Source organism: Hyperolius riggenbachi, chromosome 9, assembly GCF_040937935.1.
Source record: "Hyperolius riggenbachi isolate aHypRig1 chromosome 9, aHypRig1.pri, whole genome shotgun sequence".
NCBI classification, from domain to species: Eukaryota; Metazoa; Chordata; class Amphibia; order Anura; family Hyperoliidae; genus Hyperolius; species Hyperolius riggenbachi.
The window spans coordinates 70,808,440-70,832,903 of record NC_090654.1 but is presented as its reverse complement, the minus strand read 5'-3'; the positions used below and the strand labels follow the sequence as shown (position 1 = coordinate 70,832,903).

General features: G+C 43.4%; 1 protein-coding gene across 4 annotated transcripts in view; it reads right to left on the bottom strand.

Moving 5' to 3' along the window:
• The window catches only part of CACNA2D2 (calcium voltage-gated channel auxiliary subunit alpha2delta 2), a 452,238-nt gene that overhangs the window by 16,318 nt on the left and 411,456 nt on the right, over positions 1 to 24,464 (bottom strand). For all 4 annotated transcript variants that reach the window (XM_068253000.1, XM_068253002.1, XM_068253001.1 and 1 more), the window contains 12 exons: positions 21,551 to 21,611; positions 19,098 to 19,195; positions 17,718 to 17,808; positions 16,101 to 16,163; positions 15,897 to 16,000; positions 13,481 to 13,579; positions 12,573 to 12,667; positions 10,979 to 11,026; positions 8,559 to 8,630; positions 7,564 to 7,716; positions 5,743 to 5,795; positions 2,054 to 2,109 (listed from right to left, as the gene is read on the bottom strand). In XM_068253000.1, coding sequence (XP_068109101.1) covers positions 2,054 to 2,109; positions 5,743 to 5,795; positions 7,564 to 7,716; positions 8,559 to 8,630; positions 10,979 to 11,026; positions 12,573 to 12,667; positions 13,481 to 13,579; positions 15,897 to 16,000; positions 16,101 to 16,163; positions 17,718 to 17,808; positions 19,098 to 19,195; positions 21,551 to 21,611 — 993 coding nt within the window. The remainder of the gene's footprint in view (positions 1 to 2,053; positions 2,110 to 5,742; positions 5,796 to 7,563; positions 7,717 to 8,558; positions 8,631 to 10,978; positions 11,027 to 12,572; positions 12,668 to 13,480; positions 13,580 to 15,896; positions 16,001 to 16,100; positions 16,164 to 17,717; positions 17,809 to 19,097; positions 19,196 to 21,550; positions 21,612 to 24,464) is intronic.

Here is a 24,464-nt window from a genome sequence, read left to right as displayed (position 1 = left end):
TTATTGCTTATCTTTTAGAACAGATGAATGTTCTGAGTTCAGGTCCTCTCTAAGAGGTACCGTAATAGAACACAGCTGAAAATGCAAGTATACTGGCTGTTGATCACTACTATTTCTGGCGAGAATCAACAGCTAAATATGTAACAAAAAAACCTGCTTTTCCTGAGATCCTTGGACAGCTCTTTGGTCTTGGCAGTTAGTTGTAATCTGATTGCTTGTGTGGACAGGTGTCTTTTATACAGGTCCTGTAACAAGCTGGGATTAGGAGTACTCCCTTATAGAGAGTGCATACACCTAGGACCCTGACACCTTGCTGGTTGATAGGGGATCAAATATTTATTTCACTCATCACAATAAGCATCAAGGTTTGACTTAGGGGCACTGGGGTTTTGAAGGTTCTTTTGTTGTTATTCTGTCTCTCACAGCTACAATAAACCTACCACACAATTTCAGACCGGTCATTTATTGGTCAGAGGGCAAAAATACTTCTTTCCCTCACTGTAGAAAAAAATGCACAAACGCATATGTGGAAAAAAAGAATGCTTTCTTGCAGTTGTAAGGTTAAACGCTCCCTTCACACTGGGTATTGTAAAATGCTAGCAAGATCGCTAACATTTTGAAGAGTGATGTTTTCCCCCCGTTTTTCATTCACCACAAACGCGATTTTAAAGTGATCACGATTCGCGAATTTTTAACATTTGAATTGTGATCACTCCAAAATTGCGGAAAAGCGCTGCATGCACTGCGATTCCGATTTCTGAAAATCACAAGCAATCGCTGCAGTGAGAACACTGCCATATACTTAGTTACACTAGCGCTTTTCAAAGCGTTAGCAATTGCCTGAAAAGCTCCCCGGTGTAAATGGGCGATAATGTCTGGTACACACAATGGGATTTTACTGGCACATTTACTGCCAGATCGATTATTTCCAACTTTTTTTTTTTTTTTAACCATAAATTATGTTTATTTCGAAAAAGGTCAAGTAACAAAGAGGAAAAAAATCAGCATATAAAAGAAGTTTTTAGCAAAATACATCTCAAAGGTCATTGTATAATTATTACAAAGCCAGCGTAAAAAAGTACAAAAGGGCAGATACATAATATATGCATTTGGGTGTTCAGCATAAGGTATAATGTGCGGTTTAAAAGAAGGGACGGTTACTGTCTATTTAGACTCACAACTAAGGGTGGGTAGATACCGCACTTCAATACAGGTAGTTCCCAGTTAACGAACCAGATAGGGACTGTAGGTTCGTTCTGTTCTTAATTAAGTTGAAACAATGTGCCATCTCTGTCCCCTGTAGCTCATCTGTGCCCCCTGTGCCTCCAGTGTCCCTCTCTCTGTCACCTCGGACCTCTTTGCCTGTTTATACAGGTTTAAAAGCCATTTTTTCTTAGAATTTTTTAAAATCTATTTTCTCAAAAACTACAAGTCCAATTTTAAAAAATGTGTTTGGCCTTGTTCCTATGGAAACACTGAATCCACGCTGTTCGTATTGACAGATCGTTCGTAAGTCAGGCGTTTGTAAGTCGGGGACTACCTGTACTCATGAAAGATCACCACTGTGTACATATAGGTTGAGCCGTGAGGGGCCTGTAGTTATTATCAGGAAAAGAATGAGATTAGTGTCTTTCCACTTGTCACATATTAAGTGAAATTGGAGATTTTGTTTCTTGTGGGTATACATTATGTTTTTAAAGGGGAGGTTGACATCTAGTCTTTTAATCCATCTGTCCAATACATTTTGGTATTTCCAACACGTCTAATCTGATTTCCGTTCGGACATGTTGGAATGGAAAATCGATCGGACATGTTGGAAATAATTGATCTGGCAGTAAATCTGCCAGAAAATCTCATCGTGTGTACCAGACATAAGACGTTGAATTGAATGACACTGCTATCATGTGCTCTAAGTCTAAGACATGGGAGGTGAGACTCTCAGAAGAATGATCTGAGGCAGCCTCTGCAGGCCGGAGATGGACACTGTCACAGTACACACAGAGTGACACACCATTCTGTTACGTGCGTCCTGATTGGTGCAGAAAACACTTACCTGTCTGCATCCAGGTGCTGTATGCCAAGCTGTAGATCAGTGACTGGAACACAGACCTTTGGGGACAAACAACAACACATCCACCTTATTTAGTCCTACAGAGAACTTTACAAATATAACTGTCACAATAAAGTGCAGTAAAGTTCAAAGCTGAGAGTCAGCCACTATTATAAAGAACCCCTTAGGGGGTTTGCGTTACATTTGCCTGGAAACATTAGAATATCACTAACAGTCTATTAAATAATGTATACAGTGGCTTGCAAAAGTATTCGACCCCCTTGAAGTTTTCCACGTTTTGTCATATTACTGCCACAAGTATGAATCAATTTTATTGGAATTCCATGTGAAAGACCAACACAAAGTGGTGTACATGTGAGAAGTGGAACGAAAATCATACATGATTCCATACATTTTTTACAAATCAATAAGTGTAAAGTGGGGTGTGCGTAATTATTCAGCCCCCTGAGTCAATACTTTGTAGAACCACCTTTTTCTGCAATTACAGCTGCCAGTCTTTTAGGGTATGTCTCTACCAGCTTTGCATATCTAGAGACTGAAATCCTTGCCCATTCTTCTTTGCAAAACAGCTCCAGCTCAGTCAGATTAGATGGACAGCGTTTGTGAACAGCAGTTTTCAGATCTTGCCACAGATTCTCGATTGGATTTAGATCTGGACTTTGACTGAGCCATTCTAACACATGGATAGGTTTTGTTTTAAACCATTCCATTGTTGCCCTGGCTTTATGTTTAGGGTCGTTGTCCTGCTGGAAGGTGAACCTTCACCCCAGTCTCAAGTCTTTTGCAGACTCTAAGAGGTTTTCTTCCAAGATTGCCCTGTATTTGGCTACATACATCTTCCCATCAACTCTAACCAGCTTCCCTGTCCCTGCTGAAGAGAAGCGCCCCTCTTCTCTTAGACAACCTCTGAGGCCGCCACAGAGCAGCTGTATTTGTACTGACATTAGATTACACACAGATGCACTCTATTTAGTCATTAGCACTCATCAGGCAATGTCTATGGGCAACGGACTGCACTCAGACCAAAGGGGGCTGAATAATTACGCACACCCCACTTTGCAGTTATTGATTTTTAAAAAATGTTTGGAATCATGTATGATTTTCATTCCACTTCTCATGTGTACACCACTTTGTATTGGTCTTTCACGTGGAATTCCAATAAAATTAATTCATGTTTGTGGCAGTAATGTGACAAAATGTGGAAAACTTCAAGGGGGCCGAATACTTTTGCAAGCCACTGTACTATCAAATGACAAAAAAAACACACCCTATAAAAAAGCATCAGTTTTTATTGATAACTTTGTTAAAAACATCTAAAAGGATAACAATGATCTGAGTATTTCATGGTACACACTACACACAGCAGAGATAATGGCAGGGACTGTAGTGCAGAGGCCAACAGGCGGTTCGTGCCCTTTCACAAGTACTTCATCAGTCCTACTGTGCTGACTGATTGCACAACTGAAGATGTGTGGTCATTACTACAAATAATGCTAGTTTTAAAAACCATCCCAATTCAGTTATTTATAACTGGCATTAAAGAGACACTGAAGCGAAAAAAAAAAACTATGATATTATGATTTGTATGTGTAGTACAGCTAAGAAATAAAACATTAAGATCAGATACATCAGTCTAATTGCTTCCAGTACAGGAAGAGTTAAGAAACTCCAGTTGTTATCTCTAGGCAAATAAGCCATTAAGCTCTACGACTTTCAAAGTCGTGGAGAGGGCTGTCTTCTGACTTTTATTATCTCAACTGTTATTGAACTATTTACTTTTTCTCTGCCAGAGGAGAGGTCATTAGTTCACAGACTGCTCTGAAAGAATCATTTTGAATGCTGAGTGTTGTGTAATCTGCACATATTAGAGAATGATGCAATGTTAGAAAAAACACTATATTCCTGAAAATAAAAATATGAGAATATTTTCTTTGCTGCTAATCTTCTAGTAATTATTCATAGTACTCAACCAATTCACTATATCAAATTTTTTTTCCGCTTCAGTGTCTCTTTAAATAAAAAGGACTTTTTGATTGAGCTGTAAGGGTACCAACAAATTGTCCAGGTTTGTACTAAGTGTACCCGAGGCGACATGTGACATGATAAACGTGTATGTACAGTGCAAAACATATTAACAACCGGGCTGTTTTATTTACTTTATTTTGCTGCCTGAAAGAGTTAATTTCTGGGTATGGAAGTGACAGCTTCTGTCTTGTCGGTAGCTTGTTGGAAATATAGTAAACTTCACTAATAAGCAAAGTACAGCCATACAAGTTTTCCTGGCAGAATACAGCTTCTGAGTGCTCAGGGAGATAAAACACATGAACTATTGACCTTTTTTCTAAGTCTGGGACACTTACTAGGCTGCCACTGAGCAGAGGTAACAAAACATACAATCTAGTTTGTAAATGTTTAAATATAAAATAAAACCACGAGATATCCAGAGTTCCCTGCGCCACATTCTTGCCTCGCCCATTACAAAGGTCTCCCCTTACTTGATTTTTCATTTATTGTAGGTTATAGAGAATTTAGCAAGGGGTGGAGACACAAGTCAAGCAAAGCTAGGAACATTAGTTAAAACGACACAGCGCTCACCACCTCTTAAAATGTCTTTCCAACATGCAGCTGACTGCCACGCAGAGTAAAACTGGACAGTTCTCCTCACAAAGTTGCAAAACAATTCACAGCAGCGCTTCTGGAGTTAATTCCTATGCAGTGTTATGAAGACCTGTATCGGGAAGAGGCAGGCAGATAGCGGGTAAACCCAAAACACTTGTACACCCTGTGCATAATATCACACACACTGTGTTCAGGATGAAGACACCACATGCAGGAACGGGGGTCACACTCCCCCCTTCAATCCCCTGCTCACCAAATCACTGCTTGATAATCAGGCACATAACCAAACACTGCAGCAGATAGCTTCAGTGTCTCGTGATATTCACCTGGCTGCTGTGTCTTCAAACTGTACAAAGTCCCATTAGATCTGCTCCCATCCCGCTTGCAGTTTCTAGAAACACTTTATTCTTTCCTTTGGGGTCAGAGTTGTGTTGGTAACATATACAGCCTCGCTGTTAATGTGAGATGTTTAGAGGCCACACCCTTGTCAAGGGCCTCTAAACATCTCACATTAACATTGTAGGTGTGGAGTCTGACCAGCTCAGGCAGAAGCAAGACTGTAAATAACACAACTCTGACCCCAAAGGAAAGAATAAAGTGTTTCTAGAAACTGCAAGCGGGATGGGAGCAGATCTAATGGGACTTTGTACAGTTTGAAGACACAGCAGCCAGGTGAATATCACGAGACACTGAAGCTATCTGCTGCAGTGTTTGGTTATGTGCCTGATTATCAAGCAGTGATTTGGTGAGCAGGGGATTGAAGGGGGGAGTGTGACCCCCGTTCCTGCATGTGGTGTCTTCATCCTGAACACAGTGTGTGTGATATTATGCACAGGGTGTACAAGTGTTTTGGGTTAACCCGCTATGTGCCTGCCTCTTCCCGATACAGGTCTTCATAACACTGCATAGGAATTAACTCCAGAAGCGCTGCTGTGAATTGTTTTGCAAAGCTAGGAACATATTTACATCTGGAGTACACAAGAAGTCAGAGGTAACGCCATCTATAAATCAAATATCACTTTTGTACAGTTTGGTTTAAGCGTGAAACTCACCAGGCAGCAGCTGAAGTTATCCAGGCCAGATTCAGCATGTCTGCGATGGTTGGCTGCAAAGAAATACATCATAAGTCAACATTACCCAACCAGGATATGAAAGGAGACCTGAGGGATTATCTGCCACTGGTGACCTTATTCTAAAAACTGCTCTCATAATCTCTCATTATAACTCTGCACCAAGTATTATCACTCCCTGACTATTTTCTATGATTCATATAATTAAAGGCCTCTGATTGTCTCAGTTTCATGTTTCAATTAATGTTCTGATCAATCACCACTAAAAGTAGGATTGCAATCTGGTATAACATACAATTAAAAACCTGTCCCCCTGCCCCTTGCAGGTGTTCCCTGCATATAGTTATCCTACCTGCCTTTGATGCAAAGTAATGTTACCTGTGTGAGGCCCAGTGCACACCAAAATCGCTAGCAGATTCTCAAAATGCTAGCGGTTTTTGGAGAAAATTTCAGAGCGATTCTAGGCATGTTTAGAGACGTTTTCTAAACATGCCTAGCGTTTTTAGGAGAGTTTTTGTGTAGCAGATTACAAATATTGTTACAGTAAAAGCTGTTACTGAACAGCTTCTGTAACAAAAATGCCTGGAAAACCGCTCTGATGTAGCGTTTTCCAGAGCGGTTTGCGTTTTTCCTATACTTTGAGGCAGAAATGCTTCTGCATACCGCAAACGTGCAGCAGGAGGCACGTTTGCGGTTTGCTAAAAACCTCAAACCGCTGGTGTGGATCCACAGCACACCCCAGATAGTTGGGCTTAGTCCTCTGGGGTGCACTCTCAACTTTCATAAGCTTCCACCGTGTTAGTTGTATACAATTGTCTTCATAACTTTTACTGTCCATTTTGCTGTGATGTACATTACCTGTTTGAATGTTTAGCTGACTGATTTTCAGCCTTTTCTGTTGTGCTGTACTCAATTTAAATTTTTTTTAAAAATGCAATAAAATCTTTGAAATACAAACCGCTGGTGTGCCCCATCCCATTGAAATACATTAGCCAAGCGTTTTCACAGGCGGATGCGGTTGACGGATCGCTGCTAAAACCGCTCGGTGTACACTGGGCCTGAAAATAACAATTCCCCCTAGTACTGAGAGCTGCCATCTTGCATAATAATGTAAAACCCAGTTCAATCTGTAAGCAACACAATTTTTTTTTCAGACTATGCAGATTTCTTTGCAATCAAAAGTTCATTTGAATGTCATCTACCGCATTCAGAGACAAGAGTACAATTGGTAGCCTGGAGATCTCAGTCCTCTGTGGCTGAAAAGGCTCCCAGGAAAAAAGGAAAGTAAACTCTTTAAACTTTTCAACCACTAATTTTACACAGGAGTTTATTTTTACAATGATGTAGCAAATGTATTGTTGCAGTGGGGAAATTGTGACTTTAGTTTTGCCATCAAGGGCTGGTCACAGATATTCTCTATCATGCTGACAATTTCTTTAAAATCTCACAATAAGGGATAGTTTTTACCATCTTGTCCACTTGATTCTGATCACATTTTATCAGAGATCACCAATTTGAACTACTGAAAACCAACTGAACCACTAGCATTGTTGCAGTATGAGGCCATTAATTCCCTGTCTACTCTTCCTCCACCCATTCCGGCAGAGTTTCAGTATGTTTGATTATGTTTTCAATGAATAAATAATCTGCATATGACTAAACGCTGATGGATCAGGCATGCTTAGGGCCAAGGCAGTTTTGCCAGTAGAGCTCATCTTCAAACCTTGCAGAAAAAACGATACATGTATGCCCATCCTTAGTGACAGAAATCTAGAGTACCTCTAGCTTGCTATGTGCACTTACCACAAAGATCCCCCGGGGGGCAGCACCTTTATTGCTCTCAGTTTTGGGGGCACACAGTGACTGGTAGTCATAGGACTCCTTCCTTGTGAAGAATGAACCGTTGTACAGAGCAGACATGAGATTCGGATCCACCTCACTGAAGAACTTCCCCACCTGGCAAGAGATATCAAAGCTCCTTCAGCGATGACACCAATTGGTCACATAAATCTACCCTATTGGGAATAAAGGTAGCCATACATGTAGTGATGATGGGCAGATTCGACCAAGAGACAAATCTCTCTCTAATCGAATCCGATAAGAGAGAGATCTGTCAGCTGCTCATACACCGCAGGCCAATTCCCAATCAATTTCAGCGGGAAATATCTCAGGAATCGGTCTTGTACGCCACATCTGTCTGCCTCGCCGCTGTACCCTAATGATAAATGTCCCCCCGGTGCCCCGTGCAAGGAACACATTACCTGTCCGCAGCCTCTGCGGCTTCCAGGATTCCTCCTCCGCATACACGTGCATCCCAAGTGGTTTCCTAGTAAGGGCGCGCGCTCTTACTAGGAGACCACATGGAGCCCGCGTGTATGGACAGCGGAATGCGCCCCGATGACAGCGGGGGACAAGCGGAGGCTGCGGACAGGTAATGTATTCCTTGTGCGGGGCACCGGGGTAACATTTATCATCGGGAGACAGCGCCAGGGGTGTTGCCGCATTCGTCAATCGACGCAAAATTGCACGCTGTTTCTGCTGCGCACCTGATCGAGCAAGTCAGCCCAACATCTTGAAGCATTTGCGACCATTTTCCGTCCTGAAATTGGTCGCTTTGTTGATCTGGCACGCATTTGGTGGCATCGATTTTCATCCAATTCGATTATATCGAATCAGATGGTCGATCGGCCGCCAAGTTACCTGTTGTATGGCCACCTTAAGGCATTCATTCCCAAATGTGCCAATTGTGGTAGAGTAAACTGAAAAAGAGAGACAGAGAGAGGCGAGATAAAACTGACCTGAGCCCAGTGGTCCTGCTGGTTGGACATAACAAGGAACCCACCATCGTCGATTAAAACACACAGCAAATCCTGTGGGGAACAAATATATCAGTCAATGGCGCTACATAACTATCACATAACAGCACGTAGTCTGGATAGTCACGGGTGGACTGTGAAAACAGAACTGTGAATGTGGTCATCTCCTTTTTACTACTATCATAAGTTTTCCATATTAAACCATACCTGTCACAGAATATCGCCCATACGGTTTTCAGCACTGCTAGGCAGAACTTAAACATTTAATTATGAAAGCTAATCGTTTTATTTAGGTTATGGGATTGTTCTTGAAAACTATTCTTTATGATCATTAGCAAAAAGCTTTTATGAAAAGGGGACTGATATTAGGGGTTGGCAAGGTATTGGACAGGTACTCTTTAAAGTACCACTATTGTAACACTAAGTTGACAGTCTGACAGATCTGACAAAGTTATAGACTAGTCCATCTCCACATGCGTGATTCTCAGGTATTTCTTTATTTACAAAAGCACTTACTGAACAGTAATTGCTCAGTTCAGCTACCAGAATAGTGTGCAAGCGAGTAGGCAGGCTGGCCAGCATCTTTGTATAGATCCGTTCAGGGAGTAAAAAAATGCATAGAATCCCCCATGAGGAGATGGACTAGTCCAAAACCTGTCAAGATTTTTACTGCCTACTACTATAAGCAACAGGAATATAGGGAAAAAGCATTTTAATCTGGGAGAAATGTTCTTCATATACGGTAAGTACTGTATGTGTACACAAGTATGCTAGATTTCACAATAGTGGTCCTTTAAGAGTTTTGCTGCTTTAAAGTAGGACATCAATCAAGGTATGAAATCCGCTAGCAAACTTACTATCAAGTAATAGGGATGATCAATGAGATGCAAATATTTCTGAGATCATGCAGGGTATGCAAATTTATGCAGCTTGAAAATAGACCAATCAACTCCCACCCAGGTTTAAATTGATTGGTCCATTTTCAAGCTGCATACATTTACATACAAATGTACACAATCCTACGTGAACTCAGAAATATTTGCATCTCATTGATCACCCATATCAAGTAATACTAATATCCAGTGGTGACCTCTTTGCATGTGAGCTGCAGCAGAAGTGCCTGTAATGAGGTATAGTCAAGTTATGACAACCCTCAGCATGGAGACCATCAGACTCAAATCTCATGAGGTAAAGAGTTATTCTCAGAAGTTTTGTCTTAAAAGAGTTATCAGGCAAAGTTTTTACATTATAAATGGCCTACCTGCCGCTGTTCAGTAGGCCAATCCCAATTGGGTCGCATGTTTTTCCCCCCTCCGGGCTTCACCGGCTCTGCAATTCGGGCCGTTTGTATTTCGTGCTCCGGAAGTAGATAATGAAGAGTAATATGAAACTTTCCTGTTCCTGTGCTTGGAATGCAGGGGGAAGTTACTTTGCCTTGCGTGCTTCCTTACAGTTCGGTACGGCTGCGCACGCGTAGTAGAGCGCCGGAGGAGGGTTTGAGCTTGCTACGCCACCTGCAAGCCAAACCCTCCTCTTCTGCCACCGCCCGTCAAGCACGCCCACTCCTCCTCCCAGCCCACTCTGACAGCCGCCCCCTTGCCCCTATGCTGGGAGCGCGCATAGAGGCAAGGCAGTGGCCGTCGGAGTGGGCCGGGAGGAGGAGTGGACGTGCCTGATGGGCGGTGGCAGAAGCGGAGGGTTTGGCTTGCGAGTGACGTAGCAAGCTCAAACCTTCCTCTGGCAGTTCCAGTACGCGTGCGCAGCCGTACGTCACTGCGCCAGCGTTCAGCAGCATATTGCGCCTGCGTTGCCGCAGTAGTTCCGGGTCGCTGGGGAGCCTGACCCCGAGGTCGGGTCCCTGACCGGGGCTTACCGAAGGAAAATTCTATATTTAGACGGAGAATGGAGGGCGCGATCCGGCCACAAAAAAGGTTAGTTACACGCAGGCATGCATGTTTTAAATTTGTGAGATTGCCTGATGACTCTTTTAAGTGTTCCTGATTACATCCAGCTCTAGTCTAGTCTAGTCTCTAGTCTAGTCTCTTTCAAAGTGATGAAGGGTTGGGATTTAAATTGGGTCTTTATTTGGTCTGTGTCCCCATTGGGGAGAAGATCCCAGTTGCCTGCTGTAAAATCTCTCCAATGGGGCATCAGAAATGCCTTCCTGTCCCAGTGAATTGTTCTCACTTGGGATACAAACAACAAGTGAAACTTTGACTAAATCCTGCAGGGGAATAATTACAAAACATTGGGTCCCCCAGGAAATCTTTGACTGGGCCCTCCCAATGTTCACACCCCTTTCCCTGTCTCTTCTTGGTGACCCATACAGCCTTGGGGTCCATCAGCCAGAGAGTCACCATCATAATCCCCCATTCATAGCAACAGCACCTGACTTGACTCACCTCGTTGTTAATATCACAGTCCATCTCACAGCTGGTCAAGGGGTTGCACTGTTGGTAAAAACAAAAAGAATGTCAGGAAAAGCCACTAAACCCCACTGCAGTGCAGGACTCTTGTGACAACCCTGCGCCATCGGCCCTTCTATTCCCCTGCGTAGTAACAGAATCCATAGTCAACCTGGAGGCTATAAGAAGCGAAGAACTTCCAGGTTACAGCATGTTCTTTATGGTGTCCAAATTCACAATGAATCTGACAGTGCAGATTATAGACAGTGGTTTGAATACAACACTAATCCCAAGTACCCCGCCCCCAAATGTGTCTCCACCATGACATCATTCCTGCCAGGATAAAGGGAGACCCTGCGAGGCTCCAGAAACGATTGTCAGATTACTTGTGGATTTGGGGACAATAAAGAGTGGGCTATAAACTTGAATTGGGCTTCGCTGATAGACTTCTCTTTTTATAGTACGGGTGATATTTCCTGTATTACACTATCAAGCACCCAAGAGACTTTACAGATGGTGTGCTTGCTCTAACCCTGGTTACACAACCTGGAGGAAAGTGATATGTCTGTACAGCCTCGACAAAGCACTGTCAGCTGATGGATCGAGTCCCGATCTGTGTCAGGCAACAGTCCTTGTGTACAAGACTTAACCCCCCTGGCGGTAACCCCGGTGTCAGGCTCAGGGTGGAAAAAAGAAACCAGGAGCGGTAATCCCGAGCCTGGGTAGCCACCGGGAGGTATAGGCAGAGCGTTTCAACTCCCCTCCCTCGGAAAACAGACGCTGGCAGTCATTCTCCTTCTGGTCCTCGGAGGCTCTGGATCCCTCTGGTGAGATCGCCATTTGTCGACAGCGATTACACTACAGGGTTACAGACCAACTGGAGGACGGAGGGAGGATCGCAGCGCTGCATTCCAGTGGGGTGAGTAAGCACAGGGCTGCAGCAGATCGCTCTGCAGTATGATTTTTTCCCTGGTTGTATGGTTTAAAAGTGTGTGAAAAAATTGCAACGCTTTTAAACCCTAAAATCCGGAATTTCATAAGAAGGCTGCCATATGTATTTCCTTGTAAACAATGCAAATTGCCTGGTTGCCTTGCTGACTCCCTGTCTCTAATGGTAATAGCCATAGCCAACTGAACAATCATGCAGATCAGATGTTTGACGTAAGTTTAACTGCATTTACCACATTCTTGTTTTAGGTGTGTGATTCAGACACTGGTGATGGAGTAGTGTCGCTTTCCTCCTTACCGTTCCAGCGTTGTGGACCCAGTAAGGTTGCCCGCACTGCGCAGACAGCTTGCACCTGCACACTAGCACTGGGCCGAACGGGCTGTGCTTTCTCCACCGAGCCCGAACAGCAGCTTCATGCCGGCAGTTTCTGTGAGCTTTGTTGAATTTCAGGGGCCCCAGCACTGGAACGGAGAGATGGAGGAAGCCTCTGTAGGATCCAGAGGCTTCTGTAGCAGGGTCAATGTGGACCAGGTTTATAAACAGAGGAAACACCTGGAGTTTGTATTTCGTAGGGAACAAATAAGAAAATATTTTCAAACTTCTATAGATGTATATATCTAGTGTAGGAACTGGGTAGCTAACCTTGCGTGGTCCCTGTGGATTAGACTCGGATTGATTACTGGCCAAAACTTTGAACTTTTCCACCCAGGCTTCCAGATCTAACTTCACTCCAACCACTAAAAGAGATCAAAGAGTCACAGGTGAGGTCAATGGCAGGAACAGGTGAGGTCCATCGCATACACAGGTGAGGTCCATAACAGGCACAGGTGAGGTCCATGGCAGGCACAGGTGAGGTCCATGGCAGGCACAGGTGAGGACCATGGCAGGCACAGGTGAGGACCATGGCAGGCACAGGTGAGGTGTGAGGCACAGATAAGACATGAGGCATATGAGAAAAATCTGCACAAAACAAAGTCCAGAAAGTAATGCTGAGAATACACCATACAATTTTCTGTTAGATTTACCTGCCAGATAGATAAAGTTCAACATGTTGGAAATGTATCTATCTTACCATCTATCTGCCGAGCAATTAGGCATTGTTCTACTCAGCTGGAGATAAATAGAAGACAATGCACCAGAGATAATGACCATTCTCTACAGAAAATAATCGAATTATGCATTCTAACAGAAAATCTAATGCTGGTCATAGACGGTTCGAGAATGTGCCGGTATCGAGCCAGCGGCTAGAAGCTGGCGCGTCACCGTTCGTCCGCGCGTGCATCGATTCCCGCTCGTCCCCGCGGGCATTCTTCATCAGCCGCTTGATTCCCCGCTATTGTCCGCCCACGGGGATCGAGGGGGGAATCTATCCGGCGGGTCATCGTACCTGTCGGATATTATCAATCGAGCCATCAGCGGCTCGATTGATAAGGACACAAACGAACCGTCTATGCCCAGCATAACAGAAAAATCTAACAGAAGAATCTAACAGAAAATTGTATGGTGTATTCCCAGCATAAAACTGGACACTTCTCTTGCTCAGGACTTACCAGCTGGCTTCAGTCTTCTGCCATCAATCTCCAAATCCACTGCAGTGCTGACCAGAATTCCCACTGTGTTATTCTCTAAATCAGATGGCCGGTAGCCGGCTAAAATAAGACAAGTCAGCTATAAATATACAGAAGGTTTTAACAGACAATAGAAAAAGTAAATCCTATCAGTTCTCAATTACAGTACTATTCTAGCCAATACCACAACTATGGACTTTTTACTTGCCACTTTGGGGTCCACACACTACTACCTACAGTATGGGGCCCCTCAATCCACAATACTGAACTTACTTCATAGAAGGGCTGCTGGTTTCTGCCCACTAAGGTACAGCCCTGTTTCCCACCCCAAAAAATGGACTGTAAAATGTAAACAATAACAGAAGGTGACCATTTGCAAATCATTTACATTGCAAAAAATTCAAATGGCAAAATATTCAAATTGCTAATAATTTGGGGATTTCACCATCTACCATTTATATTATCATTAAAGTATTTAGAGAATCCAGAGAAATCTTTTTACACAAGGAACAAAGCCGAAAGCTAACTCTGGATGGTTGTGATCGTAGGCCCTCATGCAGCAGCTCATTAAAATCAGATACCATTCTGTAGTGAAAATTACTGTGTGGGTCACTTCTGAAATCCACTGTCTGTGAACACAATTCAGTACTGCATCTAAAAATGCAAGAGGCTATACGTGAACATGATCCAGAAACACTGATCCCTTCTCTGGACCAGCACTCCACGTAAGATGACAAGGTGGAAAATTGTCCTGTGATCTGGCAAATCAAAGTGTGATTTTTTTTTTTTAAATTTATTAATGCTGTGGCCTCCATACTAAAGAGAAAAAGGACCAAAGATCGTTGTGTTGACAAAGGATTTTTATCAACACAACGTTCTGAAGCATTCATGGTGTTATAGGGATGCCTGGGTGCACATGGCATAGGTATCTTTACACTATTTTACATAGTATCCCAACTATTTTGGGGAAATTAGGCTGTAAACATAGTCTGCTATTATTGGCCTGCACCCACCCCAGGATCCTAAATTTCTATCCCTGTTTCCTTCATATACCACCATAAAGCATGCACCAGCTCTGCCTCTGCTCTTTTTATACCCCACCCCCACGGAAGCTCTACCTCTGCTCTCTTTGTACCCTACACCCACGGAAGCTCCAGCTCCATGTCTGCACCATCATACCTCACACCCATTGAAGTTCCAGCTCTACCTCTGCTCTCTTCATACTCCACCCCAAAGGAAGCTCCAGTTCTAACTCTGCTCTCTTCATACTTCATCCCCATGGAAGCTCCAACGTTATCTCTGCTCTCTTCATACACCACCCCATGGAAGCTCCAGCACTACGCCTGCTCTCTTCGTACCCCACCCCCATGGAAGCTCCAGCTCTACCTCTGCTCTCTTCTAACCCCATCCCCACAAGAAGCTCCATCCTATGGGAGAAAAGCGCTATAGAAATGTTATTGTATTGTATTGTATTGTATCTCTACCTCTGCTCTCTTCATACCCCACCCCCATGGAAGCTCCAGCTCTACCTCTGCTCTCTTCTAACCCCATCCCCACAAGAAGCTCCATCCTATGGGAGAAAAGCGCTATAGAAATGTTATTGTATTGTATTGTATTGTATCTCTACCTCTGCTCTCTTCATACCCAACCCCCACGAAAGCTCCAGCTCTACCTCTGCTCTTTTCACACCCCAAGGAAGCTCCAGCTCTACCTCTGCTCTCCTCATACCCCACCTCCAAGGAAGCTCCAGCTCTACCTCTGCTCTTCTCATACCCCACCCCCAAGGAAACTCCAGCTCTACCTCTGCTCTCGTCATACCCCACCCCCAAGGAAACTCCAGCTTTACCTCTGCTCTCGTCATACCCCACCCCCAAGGAAACTCCAGCTCTACCTCTGCTCTCGTCATACCCCATCCTCATGGAAGCTCCAGCTCTACCTCTTCTCTTTTCATACCCCACCCCCAAGGAAGCTCCAGCTCTACCTCTGCTCTTTTCACACCCCACCCCCAAGGAAGCTCCAGCTCTACCTCTGCTCTCCTCATACCCCACCTCCAAGGAAGCTCCAGCTCTACCTCTGCTCTCCTCATACCCCACCCCCAAGGAAACTCCAGCTCTACCTCTGCTCTCGTCATACCCCACCCCCACGGAAACTCCAGCTTGACCTCTGCTCTCTTTATACCCCACTCCCAAAGACGTTCCTGCTTCCACTCTGTCCTCCTTAAACCTAAACTCTTATCCTGTGAGTCTGTTCCAAAGTAGCTAAAACACTGCATTCTTCACACTTGGGACTCTTTTCATATCTAACACTCCCCCCTCTGATTCCCCACAAAGTCCACCCCAGTGGTTTTCACCTTCTGCTTCCAAACCCTCACGCTCAGAGCCCATTGTACATGACTTACATTCTCTGTAAGGCGCTCGGAAGATGTAGCCCTTGTTGTCCAAACTTCTTCTGTAAAATGTGGCATTATGGGGTTCCATGTCTTCCAACCAATCATCAGCGGCTCTGAAACATGAAGAGAAATTAGTTTCTGGTTACAAACACACAACTCCTCCGGAAATCACTTTCATTATAACAGCACCCCTATTGAAACATCAGAACTTACTTATTGGGGAAGACACGGGTTATTCCGCCATCTGTAGCAGCAAACACAGCCAGGAGACCGTATCTGCAGAGAAGGTAAGTTTGGGGAGAAATACACATGGATAATTTTAGTAAACCTCCATAGGGATAATAATCTGATCCAACAGGATCTCTCATTTTGTCAAGTTATGTCGCTACAGATCAAGTGCTTGTTTAACAGCTCTTATGAGATACCATTGCAAATTCCTTCACAGATCTCAGAGACATATTAAAGGCAGGGCCGGTTCTAAATGCGATGGGGCTCATGGGCAAAATGAAAAGGGGGGCCACCAACAGATTCCCCCCGCCCCCCAACACACTAAAAAGCAGCATTAGCAGCCAAATTTCCCCCAAGTGCCCCTGACCCAGCTGTCTCCACGTCAGATCACACTCAAACTAAGCTGTGCTCCCAGCAATGTCTTTGGCATAGGGTCTCACCTCTCCAATGTTGCCAGGTCACAGAGGAGAGATGACCCCGCAAGGATGGAGTTGGGGAGTGCATGGAGCTACAGACTGACAGAGAAGCGCACCCACTGGTACAGGTGAAACACAACTCTGCCAAAGACTCTGCAGAGGCCTCAGTTAAGTTGGGTTAGTGGGGGCACCTTGGGGGCCCCCTTCAGGCTCTGGGGCAATTGCCCCCTTTGCCTCTATAGAAGCACAGGCCCTGGTTATAGGGTGCCTGTAACTGAAATTCAGCTTACAAGGGGCTTCCCCTTAACCTGCTGGAATTTTCATTTATGTGGTGTAATGGAAGTGTCAGGAGCTAAGGAAACCCCCCAAATTGGGTGGGGACACACAAAACTTCAAGGTAGATGAAGACAAAGCCTGGTAAAATGGTCGGGGGACTTTGCTATTGCTTCAAACCATAGCCAAAATATTCCGATTCCACTTAAAGCCAAAGTATCACTTTTGGATGAAGGCTTGTAGTAATAATACGTTTTTCCTCTTCAGAGACTCCATTAAGGTTACAACAAATAAATAATAATCTTATAACATGTATAGGCACTTGCTAGACACTTATATAAGACATGAGCATCACTACCTCTAAAGACAAGCAGATCCATAAAGCAAATGTGTGAATCTGGACTCACACATGCACAGTATGGATACGCCCATCTTCCGAAGCCTTCCGAGGAGTCCGGGAGGCGCAAATTTTGAATGGACTACGGTGCAACAAGGAAACAGAGGGAGGACCAAGAAGACTCTATGGGATGCAGAATCCACCCTCTTCTTAGGTGAGTATCTAACTTTTTTTTTAAGGTTGCTCCAGGTTTGCTTTAAGCCTGGTACACGCATACAATCTTTACTGGCCAATATTGCCACTTCCACGTAATATAAGGGCCCACAGACTTTAAACAGATTGTGCACATAAGCTCTCACACTACCTGGAAGGGGTAAAATTGACCAATCAAGACTGGATGTGTATGCACCTTTAAGATGAAGCTGAAATTACAGGTAAATATCAGTTTATACTGCCTCTCTAGCACCCAAAAGTAAAGCTGAAAGCTGGAGGTCTCCTGGAGGTTAAATGGATACTGCAGGACAACTTCAACATCAATAAGTATTGTTTGCAGGCAGGTCAATGATGACTGCTCACGTGAGAAGATCTTTGTCCCTCCAAACACGGTCAGCCAGATCCTTCGTGATTCCTGTGTCCAAGATCAGATTGTGTAGCAGGAAGCTGTCACCTGCAGGTACAATAAAAGTCATGTTATTTGACAAACACATCTCACAACATCTATGAGAACAGATGACCAAAAAAATTAAAATATGATCTGTGGAATTTTTGAATGTTAAAAAAAATATATGATCTGTGGAATATGTCTCTAATTTATAAAATGACAGACATGCTAATTGACTAGGCAGTTAATGAGGCTTATAAAAAAGGTTGTTTTTTGGGATCTACAAATATTAAGGAACTAGTTTGGTTTAGGTTAGGGCTTCCCAAAGCTGTCCTACGTACCACCAACCAGGGCTGTGGAGTCGGTATAAAAATCATCCGACTCCTCAAGGTACTCAAAATTGCTTAGACTCCGACTTTTTAGTCTAATTTTTACAAAGGCTATAGATTAGGTTCAAAAATCGTTTGACTCCGACTCTTCAGTTTATTGAAACCACCGACTCAGACTCCAGGTACGCAAAATTGCTCTGACTCTTTGGCTCCGGCTCCACAGCCCAGCCACCAACAGTACTTGTTTTGCAGGAAACCACAAACATTTATGCTGGGTACACACGTTGCGATTTCCCGCTCGATCCGTGGGATCGATTCGATTATTTCCAACATGTTCGATTGGGTTTTGATGGATACAGCCGTCGATTTTGCATACTTAATATGCAAAATCGACGGCTGTATCCATTGAAACCTGATCGAACATGCTGGAAATAATCGAATGGATCCAGCGGTTCGAGCGGGAAATCGCAACGTATGTACCCAGCATTATAGGTTGGGTAATTAGTGTCTCAGCAGAGCTGATTATCTACCTCTGTGGATTTCCACAAAACTTGCACTGTTGGTGGTACTTTAGGGCAAGGTTTGGAAGCATTGGTTTAGGTGACCCAGCAAGAAAGTCTATAGTGAACAGTTCTCCAATCACAGTAATGTCTACAACTTGAAGCATTCAAATTGGCTGTATAGTGTGAGTGTATGATTACTATGACCTATCTGAAACCTAGCAGTTCGAGAGGGTGCTGTCTATCCAATCAGATTAGCAGAATTTCCCTATGAGGTTCCCTGCTGGGTCACCTAAACTAGCTCCAATATCCATACAATATATATAATCTGTGGATGACTTTACTCAGCAGGCATGGAAAGTATTCTTCATTGGGAGAGTTGTTAAAATGTGGATACCTCAGACAGTTTAAAATATGATTGGCTATTTCCTTAAAACAAAATAAAAAGTAAGGCAACCAATATACATCCAATTTCTCTCATGTGGTATATAACCCCCATTATCAGTTATACCTCAATGCTACTCACATTGCTTAGAGTCCGGAGTCACTTTCTCCATCAGTGAAATGAAGTTCAGCAGAAACTCAGTGTTGTTCTCAGACTGTTCGAGTTCCCGGCAATACTGTCTGCGAGTGAGAAGTGGGTGGCAGGAGCAGAGGAGGGATTAGGTGGGGGAGTTATAGGAATCATTGTAGACAATAGACATGATGCAAAAGAGGAGGAAGACAAACCATCTCAAAGAACTGTTCAAAGAGGGAATGAGGAGGATGCAAGAGTGCAAGCTCCATATCGCTTAAATAGTTTGCTGCTCCTCAAAGTAAAGCTGGGAACACAGATATAAGTTGGCAGTGCAAGATGATTACTACCTTTTACTATTACCAGCAATTCCTAGACTAGTAGGGTTGTTCCAATTCAGCAATATGGTATTTGGGACCCAAACACACACATTCAGCACTACTTCAGAGCCGAATAGCAGAACTGGGAGCTTTTCATTAAGCTTTGATACTTCCTCCAGGAAGGAAGTATCCAAGCTAACTAAAAAGTACCACATCCAGCTGTTCGGTGCTGAATGTATGTGTTTGGGTCCGCATTTGAACACCACCACTAACCTAGACATGTAAGCGCAACACAACTGAGTGTGCAAAGCTTTTGTTGGAAAATCTCCACCTGGCCATCACTCCTGTTTATAGAGCTTTACCCAAATGACAAGAAGGAATTAAAAGGGCACTATGGCAAAAAATGTAAAATTTAAAATATGTGCAAACATAACCAAATAAGAAGTACTTTTTTCCAGAGTAAAACGAGCCATAAATTACTTTTCTCCTATGTTGCTGTCACATACAGTAGGTAGTAGAGATCTGACAGAAGCAACAGGTTTTGGACTAGTCCATCTCTTCATAGGGGATTCTCAGCAAGGCTTTTATTCTTTATAAAGATATTCCTGATGCTGGCCAGCTTCCCTGCTGGATACAGTTTTTTGGCAGTTGGACAGAGCAACTGCCATTCACTAAGAGCTAAATCCCTGAGAATCCCCTATGAAGAGATGGACTAGTCCAAAACCTATCGCTTCTGTCAGATTTCTACAACTTACTGTAAGTGACAGCAACATAGGAGAAAAGTAATTTATGGCACATTTTACTCTGGAAAAGAAATGTACTTATTTGTATATGTTTGCACATATTTAAAATTTTACAAATTTTCGCCATAGTGCCCCTTTAACTTCAACACAGCTTCTGCTGAGGGTGCTCACAGTGAGACTGAGCTCTAAAATTATCCTAATCAGAGCTGTGGTTGGATGAGTTTCTGAAGAGAAGCCGGTGTAGCTGATCACAGCAGGATGAGCTGTGATGGGATGGAGTTTTCCCAGAAGAAGTGGTGTTGGGCTTCAGGTCTTATATAACAGCTACAGCAATGGAGTTGAGGTGTAGAATTACAAGTGAAATTTGAAAAATTAAAATATTGTGAAAAAGTTCATTTATTTCAGTAATTCAACTTATAAGGTGAAACTAATATATGAAATAGGAACCCTTTGCAGGTGATTTGTATTAATAAGATGGTTAGAGTCTGACACTTTGAGCCTAGAATATGGAACATTTTTACATTATGCTAACGTTCTCCGATTTTGATTTTTGGGTTTTCATCAAAATCAAAATTCAATAACAAATAAAGGCTTGAAATATCTCGCTTTGCATGTAATGAGTCTATTTCATATATTTGTTTTACCTTTTAAGTTGAATTACTAAAATAAATTAACTTTTGCACGATATTCCAATTTTTCAAGTTTCACCTGTAGTTGTGAGGGGGTTTAGATTTTCCATTAAGAGGTGTGATTGTATTCAGCTGTTCCACCACAAGGTATGTTTTAGCGGAATTGGCCATGTAAAGTTAAAAAGAACAAACTTTGGCCGGGTTGTGTCTTCCTAGAATCTGTGCTGAGGTGACGTTCTTCTAGAAGGACATATGATAGGGTTCAGATCTCCCAATGAAAGCAGTTGTAGGGTGAAACTCTCCCTACAGGAACTTTGTTTCCAAAATGAGCTGTGTTGGGATTGAGTTCTCTCAATGGGCCATATGCAAATAACTTTTTCACCAAAGTTTTCCTGTAGGTGATATTTTTACAACTGGTAAATAAAATGCCTTTTACACCACCAGTAAGCAAACAAATACTCAAAATAATTTTGACAGTGCTCATTCACCAACGTTTTGGTACTTGTTCAATTGCAAAGTGCTAAGACGTTTATTTAAATTGAAGATACAAAATTATTTCATAGAAGAATACTCAGGAGAAAAAGTGAATCGGGCCCTCAGCTTTTCCTACAGGAGCCGTGGTGGAATTGAGGTGTCTTCTTTTTATTATAAAGATGAGGAGGGATGAAGTCTGGGAGTAAAGACGTGAAGGACAGGACCAGGATGGATGTGTAGGGAACAGAAAATATAAGGAATACAAACACGATCCAGACTGGCGGGGTCAGGTACCATACCTTGGAGCAATGAACACCCGACCCTCAGACTCAAATGTGTTGGGCATCAAAGACTCAAAATCTGTAACAGAGAAGAAGATTTATCCAGCAAGTGAACCCGCACAGTGCCCCGTGTACATCCACAGAGGGCGATCAAGCCCTTTGTGGGGTAACAAAGGAGCTGGCAGCTCCTGGGTAAGTCATTATATGCTCATCTATGGGTAACTTTATTAATAGGGTTATGGTGCGGCTGTGGTGCTGGGTCAGTACAAGTGTGCGACACATGGACTGGTTCCGTGTTCTGGAGAAGTACTGGAAATTTTATGTATGAGTCAAGCAAATTATATCACAGAAATTAGATAAGTAATATTTCTACGCTAAGATCTTAAAGTGTACCTGAACTGGGGAGAGAAAATGAAATGGGAACTCACCTCAGTAGAGGAAAGCGATGGGTCCCTCTGAACATATTCAACCTATTGTCGTATATGATCTTGTGGCTGAGCTCCCATCCATGTAGGAGCACAGCCAAACTGGGAATGTGTGAATATAGGCTGCAATAGGCTGCTTGAGCACAGCATTTTTTTCCCATGCACGTGCAGCTTAGTGCTACTGGGCATGAGCAGGTGGGTGGTCACGAATAGGAATAGAGTCCAGGGCTGCTACGGTGGAAACCAGGAGAATCCAGGAGACCTCTGGACTATCCCCAGGCTTTCCTTTATTGAGGTATGTAATTATTTTTGTTTTCTCCTCTCGGGTTTGCTCCACCATATTTCCTTATCTAAAATCCCAAGCAAAGGGGTGGGTGGGATGCGCGATAACGAGCCGCTGGCTCGATGCCGGCGCGTCCCCGCTCGTTCGCGCGTATCGATTCCCGCTTGTCCCTGCGGGCACTTCCTTATCTGCGCTTCGTTTCTTCCATTGTCCGCCCGTGGGGATCGAGCACGGTATCGATCCGGCGCGGTGATCGGACACGTCGGATATTATCAATCGAGCCATCAGCGGCTCGATTGATAATATAAAACGAGCCGTGTATGCCCAGCATTACAGAAGTTGATGCACAACACTTATCTCATGACACATCTCTCTATCTTTCTTCAGTCATGATTTATCACTCATTATCTTTCTTCACCCATTAATTACCTCTCCTTATCTGCCTTCACCCATGATTTATCTCTCTGTGGGCCTTATCCTACTGCAGGTGATAGGTAGCTAGAGGGTGCAAGCAACTCATCACCTGTCCCTCACACGAGTATTACCAGCAAATCCATTTGTGCGAAGGCTCAGCGTTAAGAGCATTACTCATGGGAATAGTAGCTATTCACCTGAGCATTGCTCTTGCGTGCTGGGTGATGGGGATCAGGGGTTTGTGCCGTGGAGCTGTCCTTTAGCATCACGGCACTACTGCCTTGCTCCCCTGGGAGATTTGTGCGCACCCTTCCTAAGGATGATTTTCATTGGTCAGTTTAATAGACCAATTCAAATCCTCCTAAGGCAGCTATTCTCATCGGTCCAGACCATGGATCGATCGGGAGCCCTGACAGGAGCTTAAAATATGCCTTTGCCGGGGCTTCCAGTATTACAAAGTGACAAAATGCCAGCAAGGGGTGGATGAGATGACCGCAATGGCTCAGCTATTTGGAGGAGAGGCCCTTCAGGGACTGGCAAGAGCACTGGGTAGGTGATATAATAACCTCACAGGCCCAGTTTCCACTACTTCTACTGTGGAATATGCAACGTTTCCCCACATCCGAGTTGCAGGGGGAAAATCTGCCTATTCAGTCCATGGCTTGCCATCTGAAACACATGCTGGTGCAATTCTGGACAGCATGCTGCAGCAGCATGCATCTGAATCCCTACAATCGGCTTCACAGTAGCATGAGTACCGCGTCTGATTCGGAAACAGACATGGCATCTGAGTGGAAATAGGCCCATAGTGCCTTATGTGTCTCCATTCTATTGTGAACAATAGCACTGATGCAATTTGTTGGTCTGTAAACAGTTTTTTTTATTACATATATACGCTTTTAGTCCTTGCTCCTGAGTCCTGCTGGCCAGGGTATCACATTGACTCCCCAACTGGCGTTGAACTAACAGCAAAGCAGATCATGGTTTACCAGTGTGTGGGTTATGTTGAGTTTCAAATTAATGGTTTCTTTTATTGCTTTACTCGGGTCTCAACTATTAGTCACGCTGCATTTTATTATGTAATGAAGACTACTGTCTTACTGTGGCCACACACGATACAATAAAATCATCCAATTTGTAACAATTTGATAAAAACAATTGGTTGTACAGGAAAAAAATGTACTTTTTTTTTATTTGTTCGAGAAAATCAAATTTCCCATTTATATTTGTCATAAGTAGATAAGGAGTGGTGGATTTTTCTGATCAATTTTCATGAAAGTTGAATGGTGTAGGGTAGATTGCCAATTTCTTGGTATCCAAGCAAGAGCTCAATCAGGTTTCTTCATGATATGAGAAACATTGGGCACATGTGTGTGTTTTATTAGTCAGAATTTTCAAATATTATAACCAAACAGAAAAATTGATTATAATTCCCAGATAAAAAAAGAAATATAAAAAAATGTATGGTGTGTGACTAAACAAACAAACAAACACAGAACATTTATATTGCGCTTTTGTCCTGGCGGACTCAAAGCGCCAGAGCTGCAGCCACTAGGACGCGCTCTATAGGCAGTAGCAGTGTTAGGGAGACTTGCCCAAGATCTCCTACTGAATAGGTGCTGCCTTACTGAACAGGAAGAGCTGAGATTCAAACCCAGGTCTCCTGTGGCAGAGGCAGAGCCCTTAACCATTACACTATCCAGCCACTGCTCTTTTACATGCATTACTGTACAGTAGCAATTCACACCATTGCCAGAATACTTTACTTTGTTCTACTGTTTATCCCACCTACATTTAATATATTTGTCTT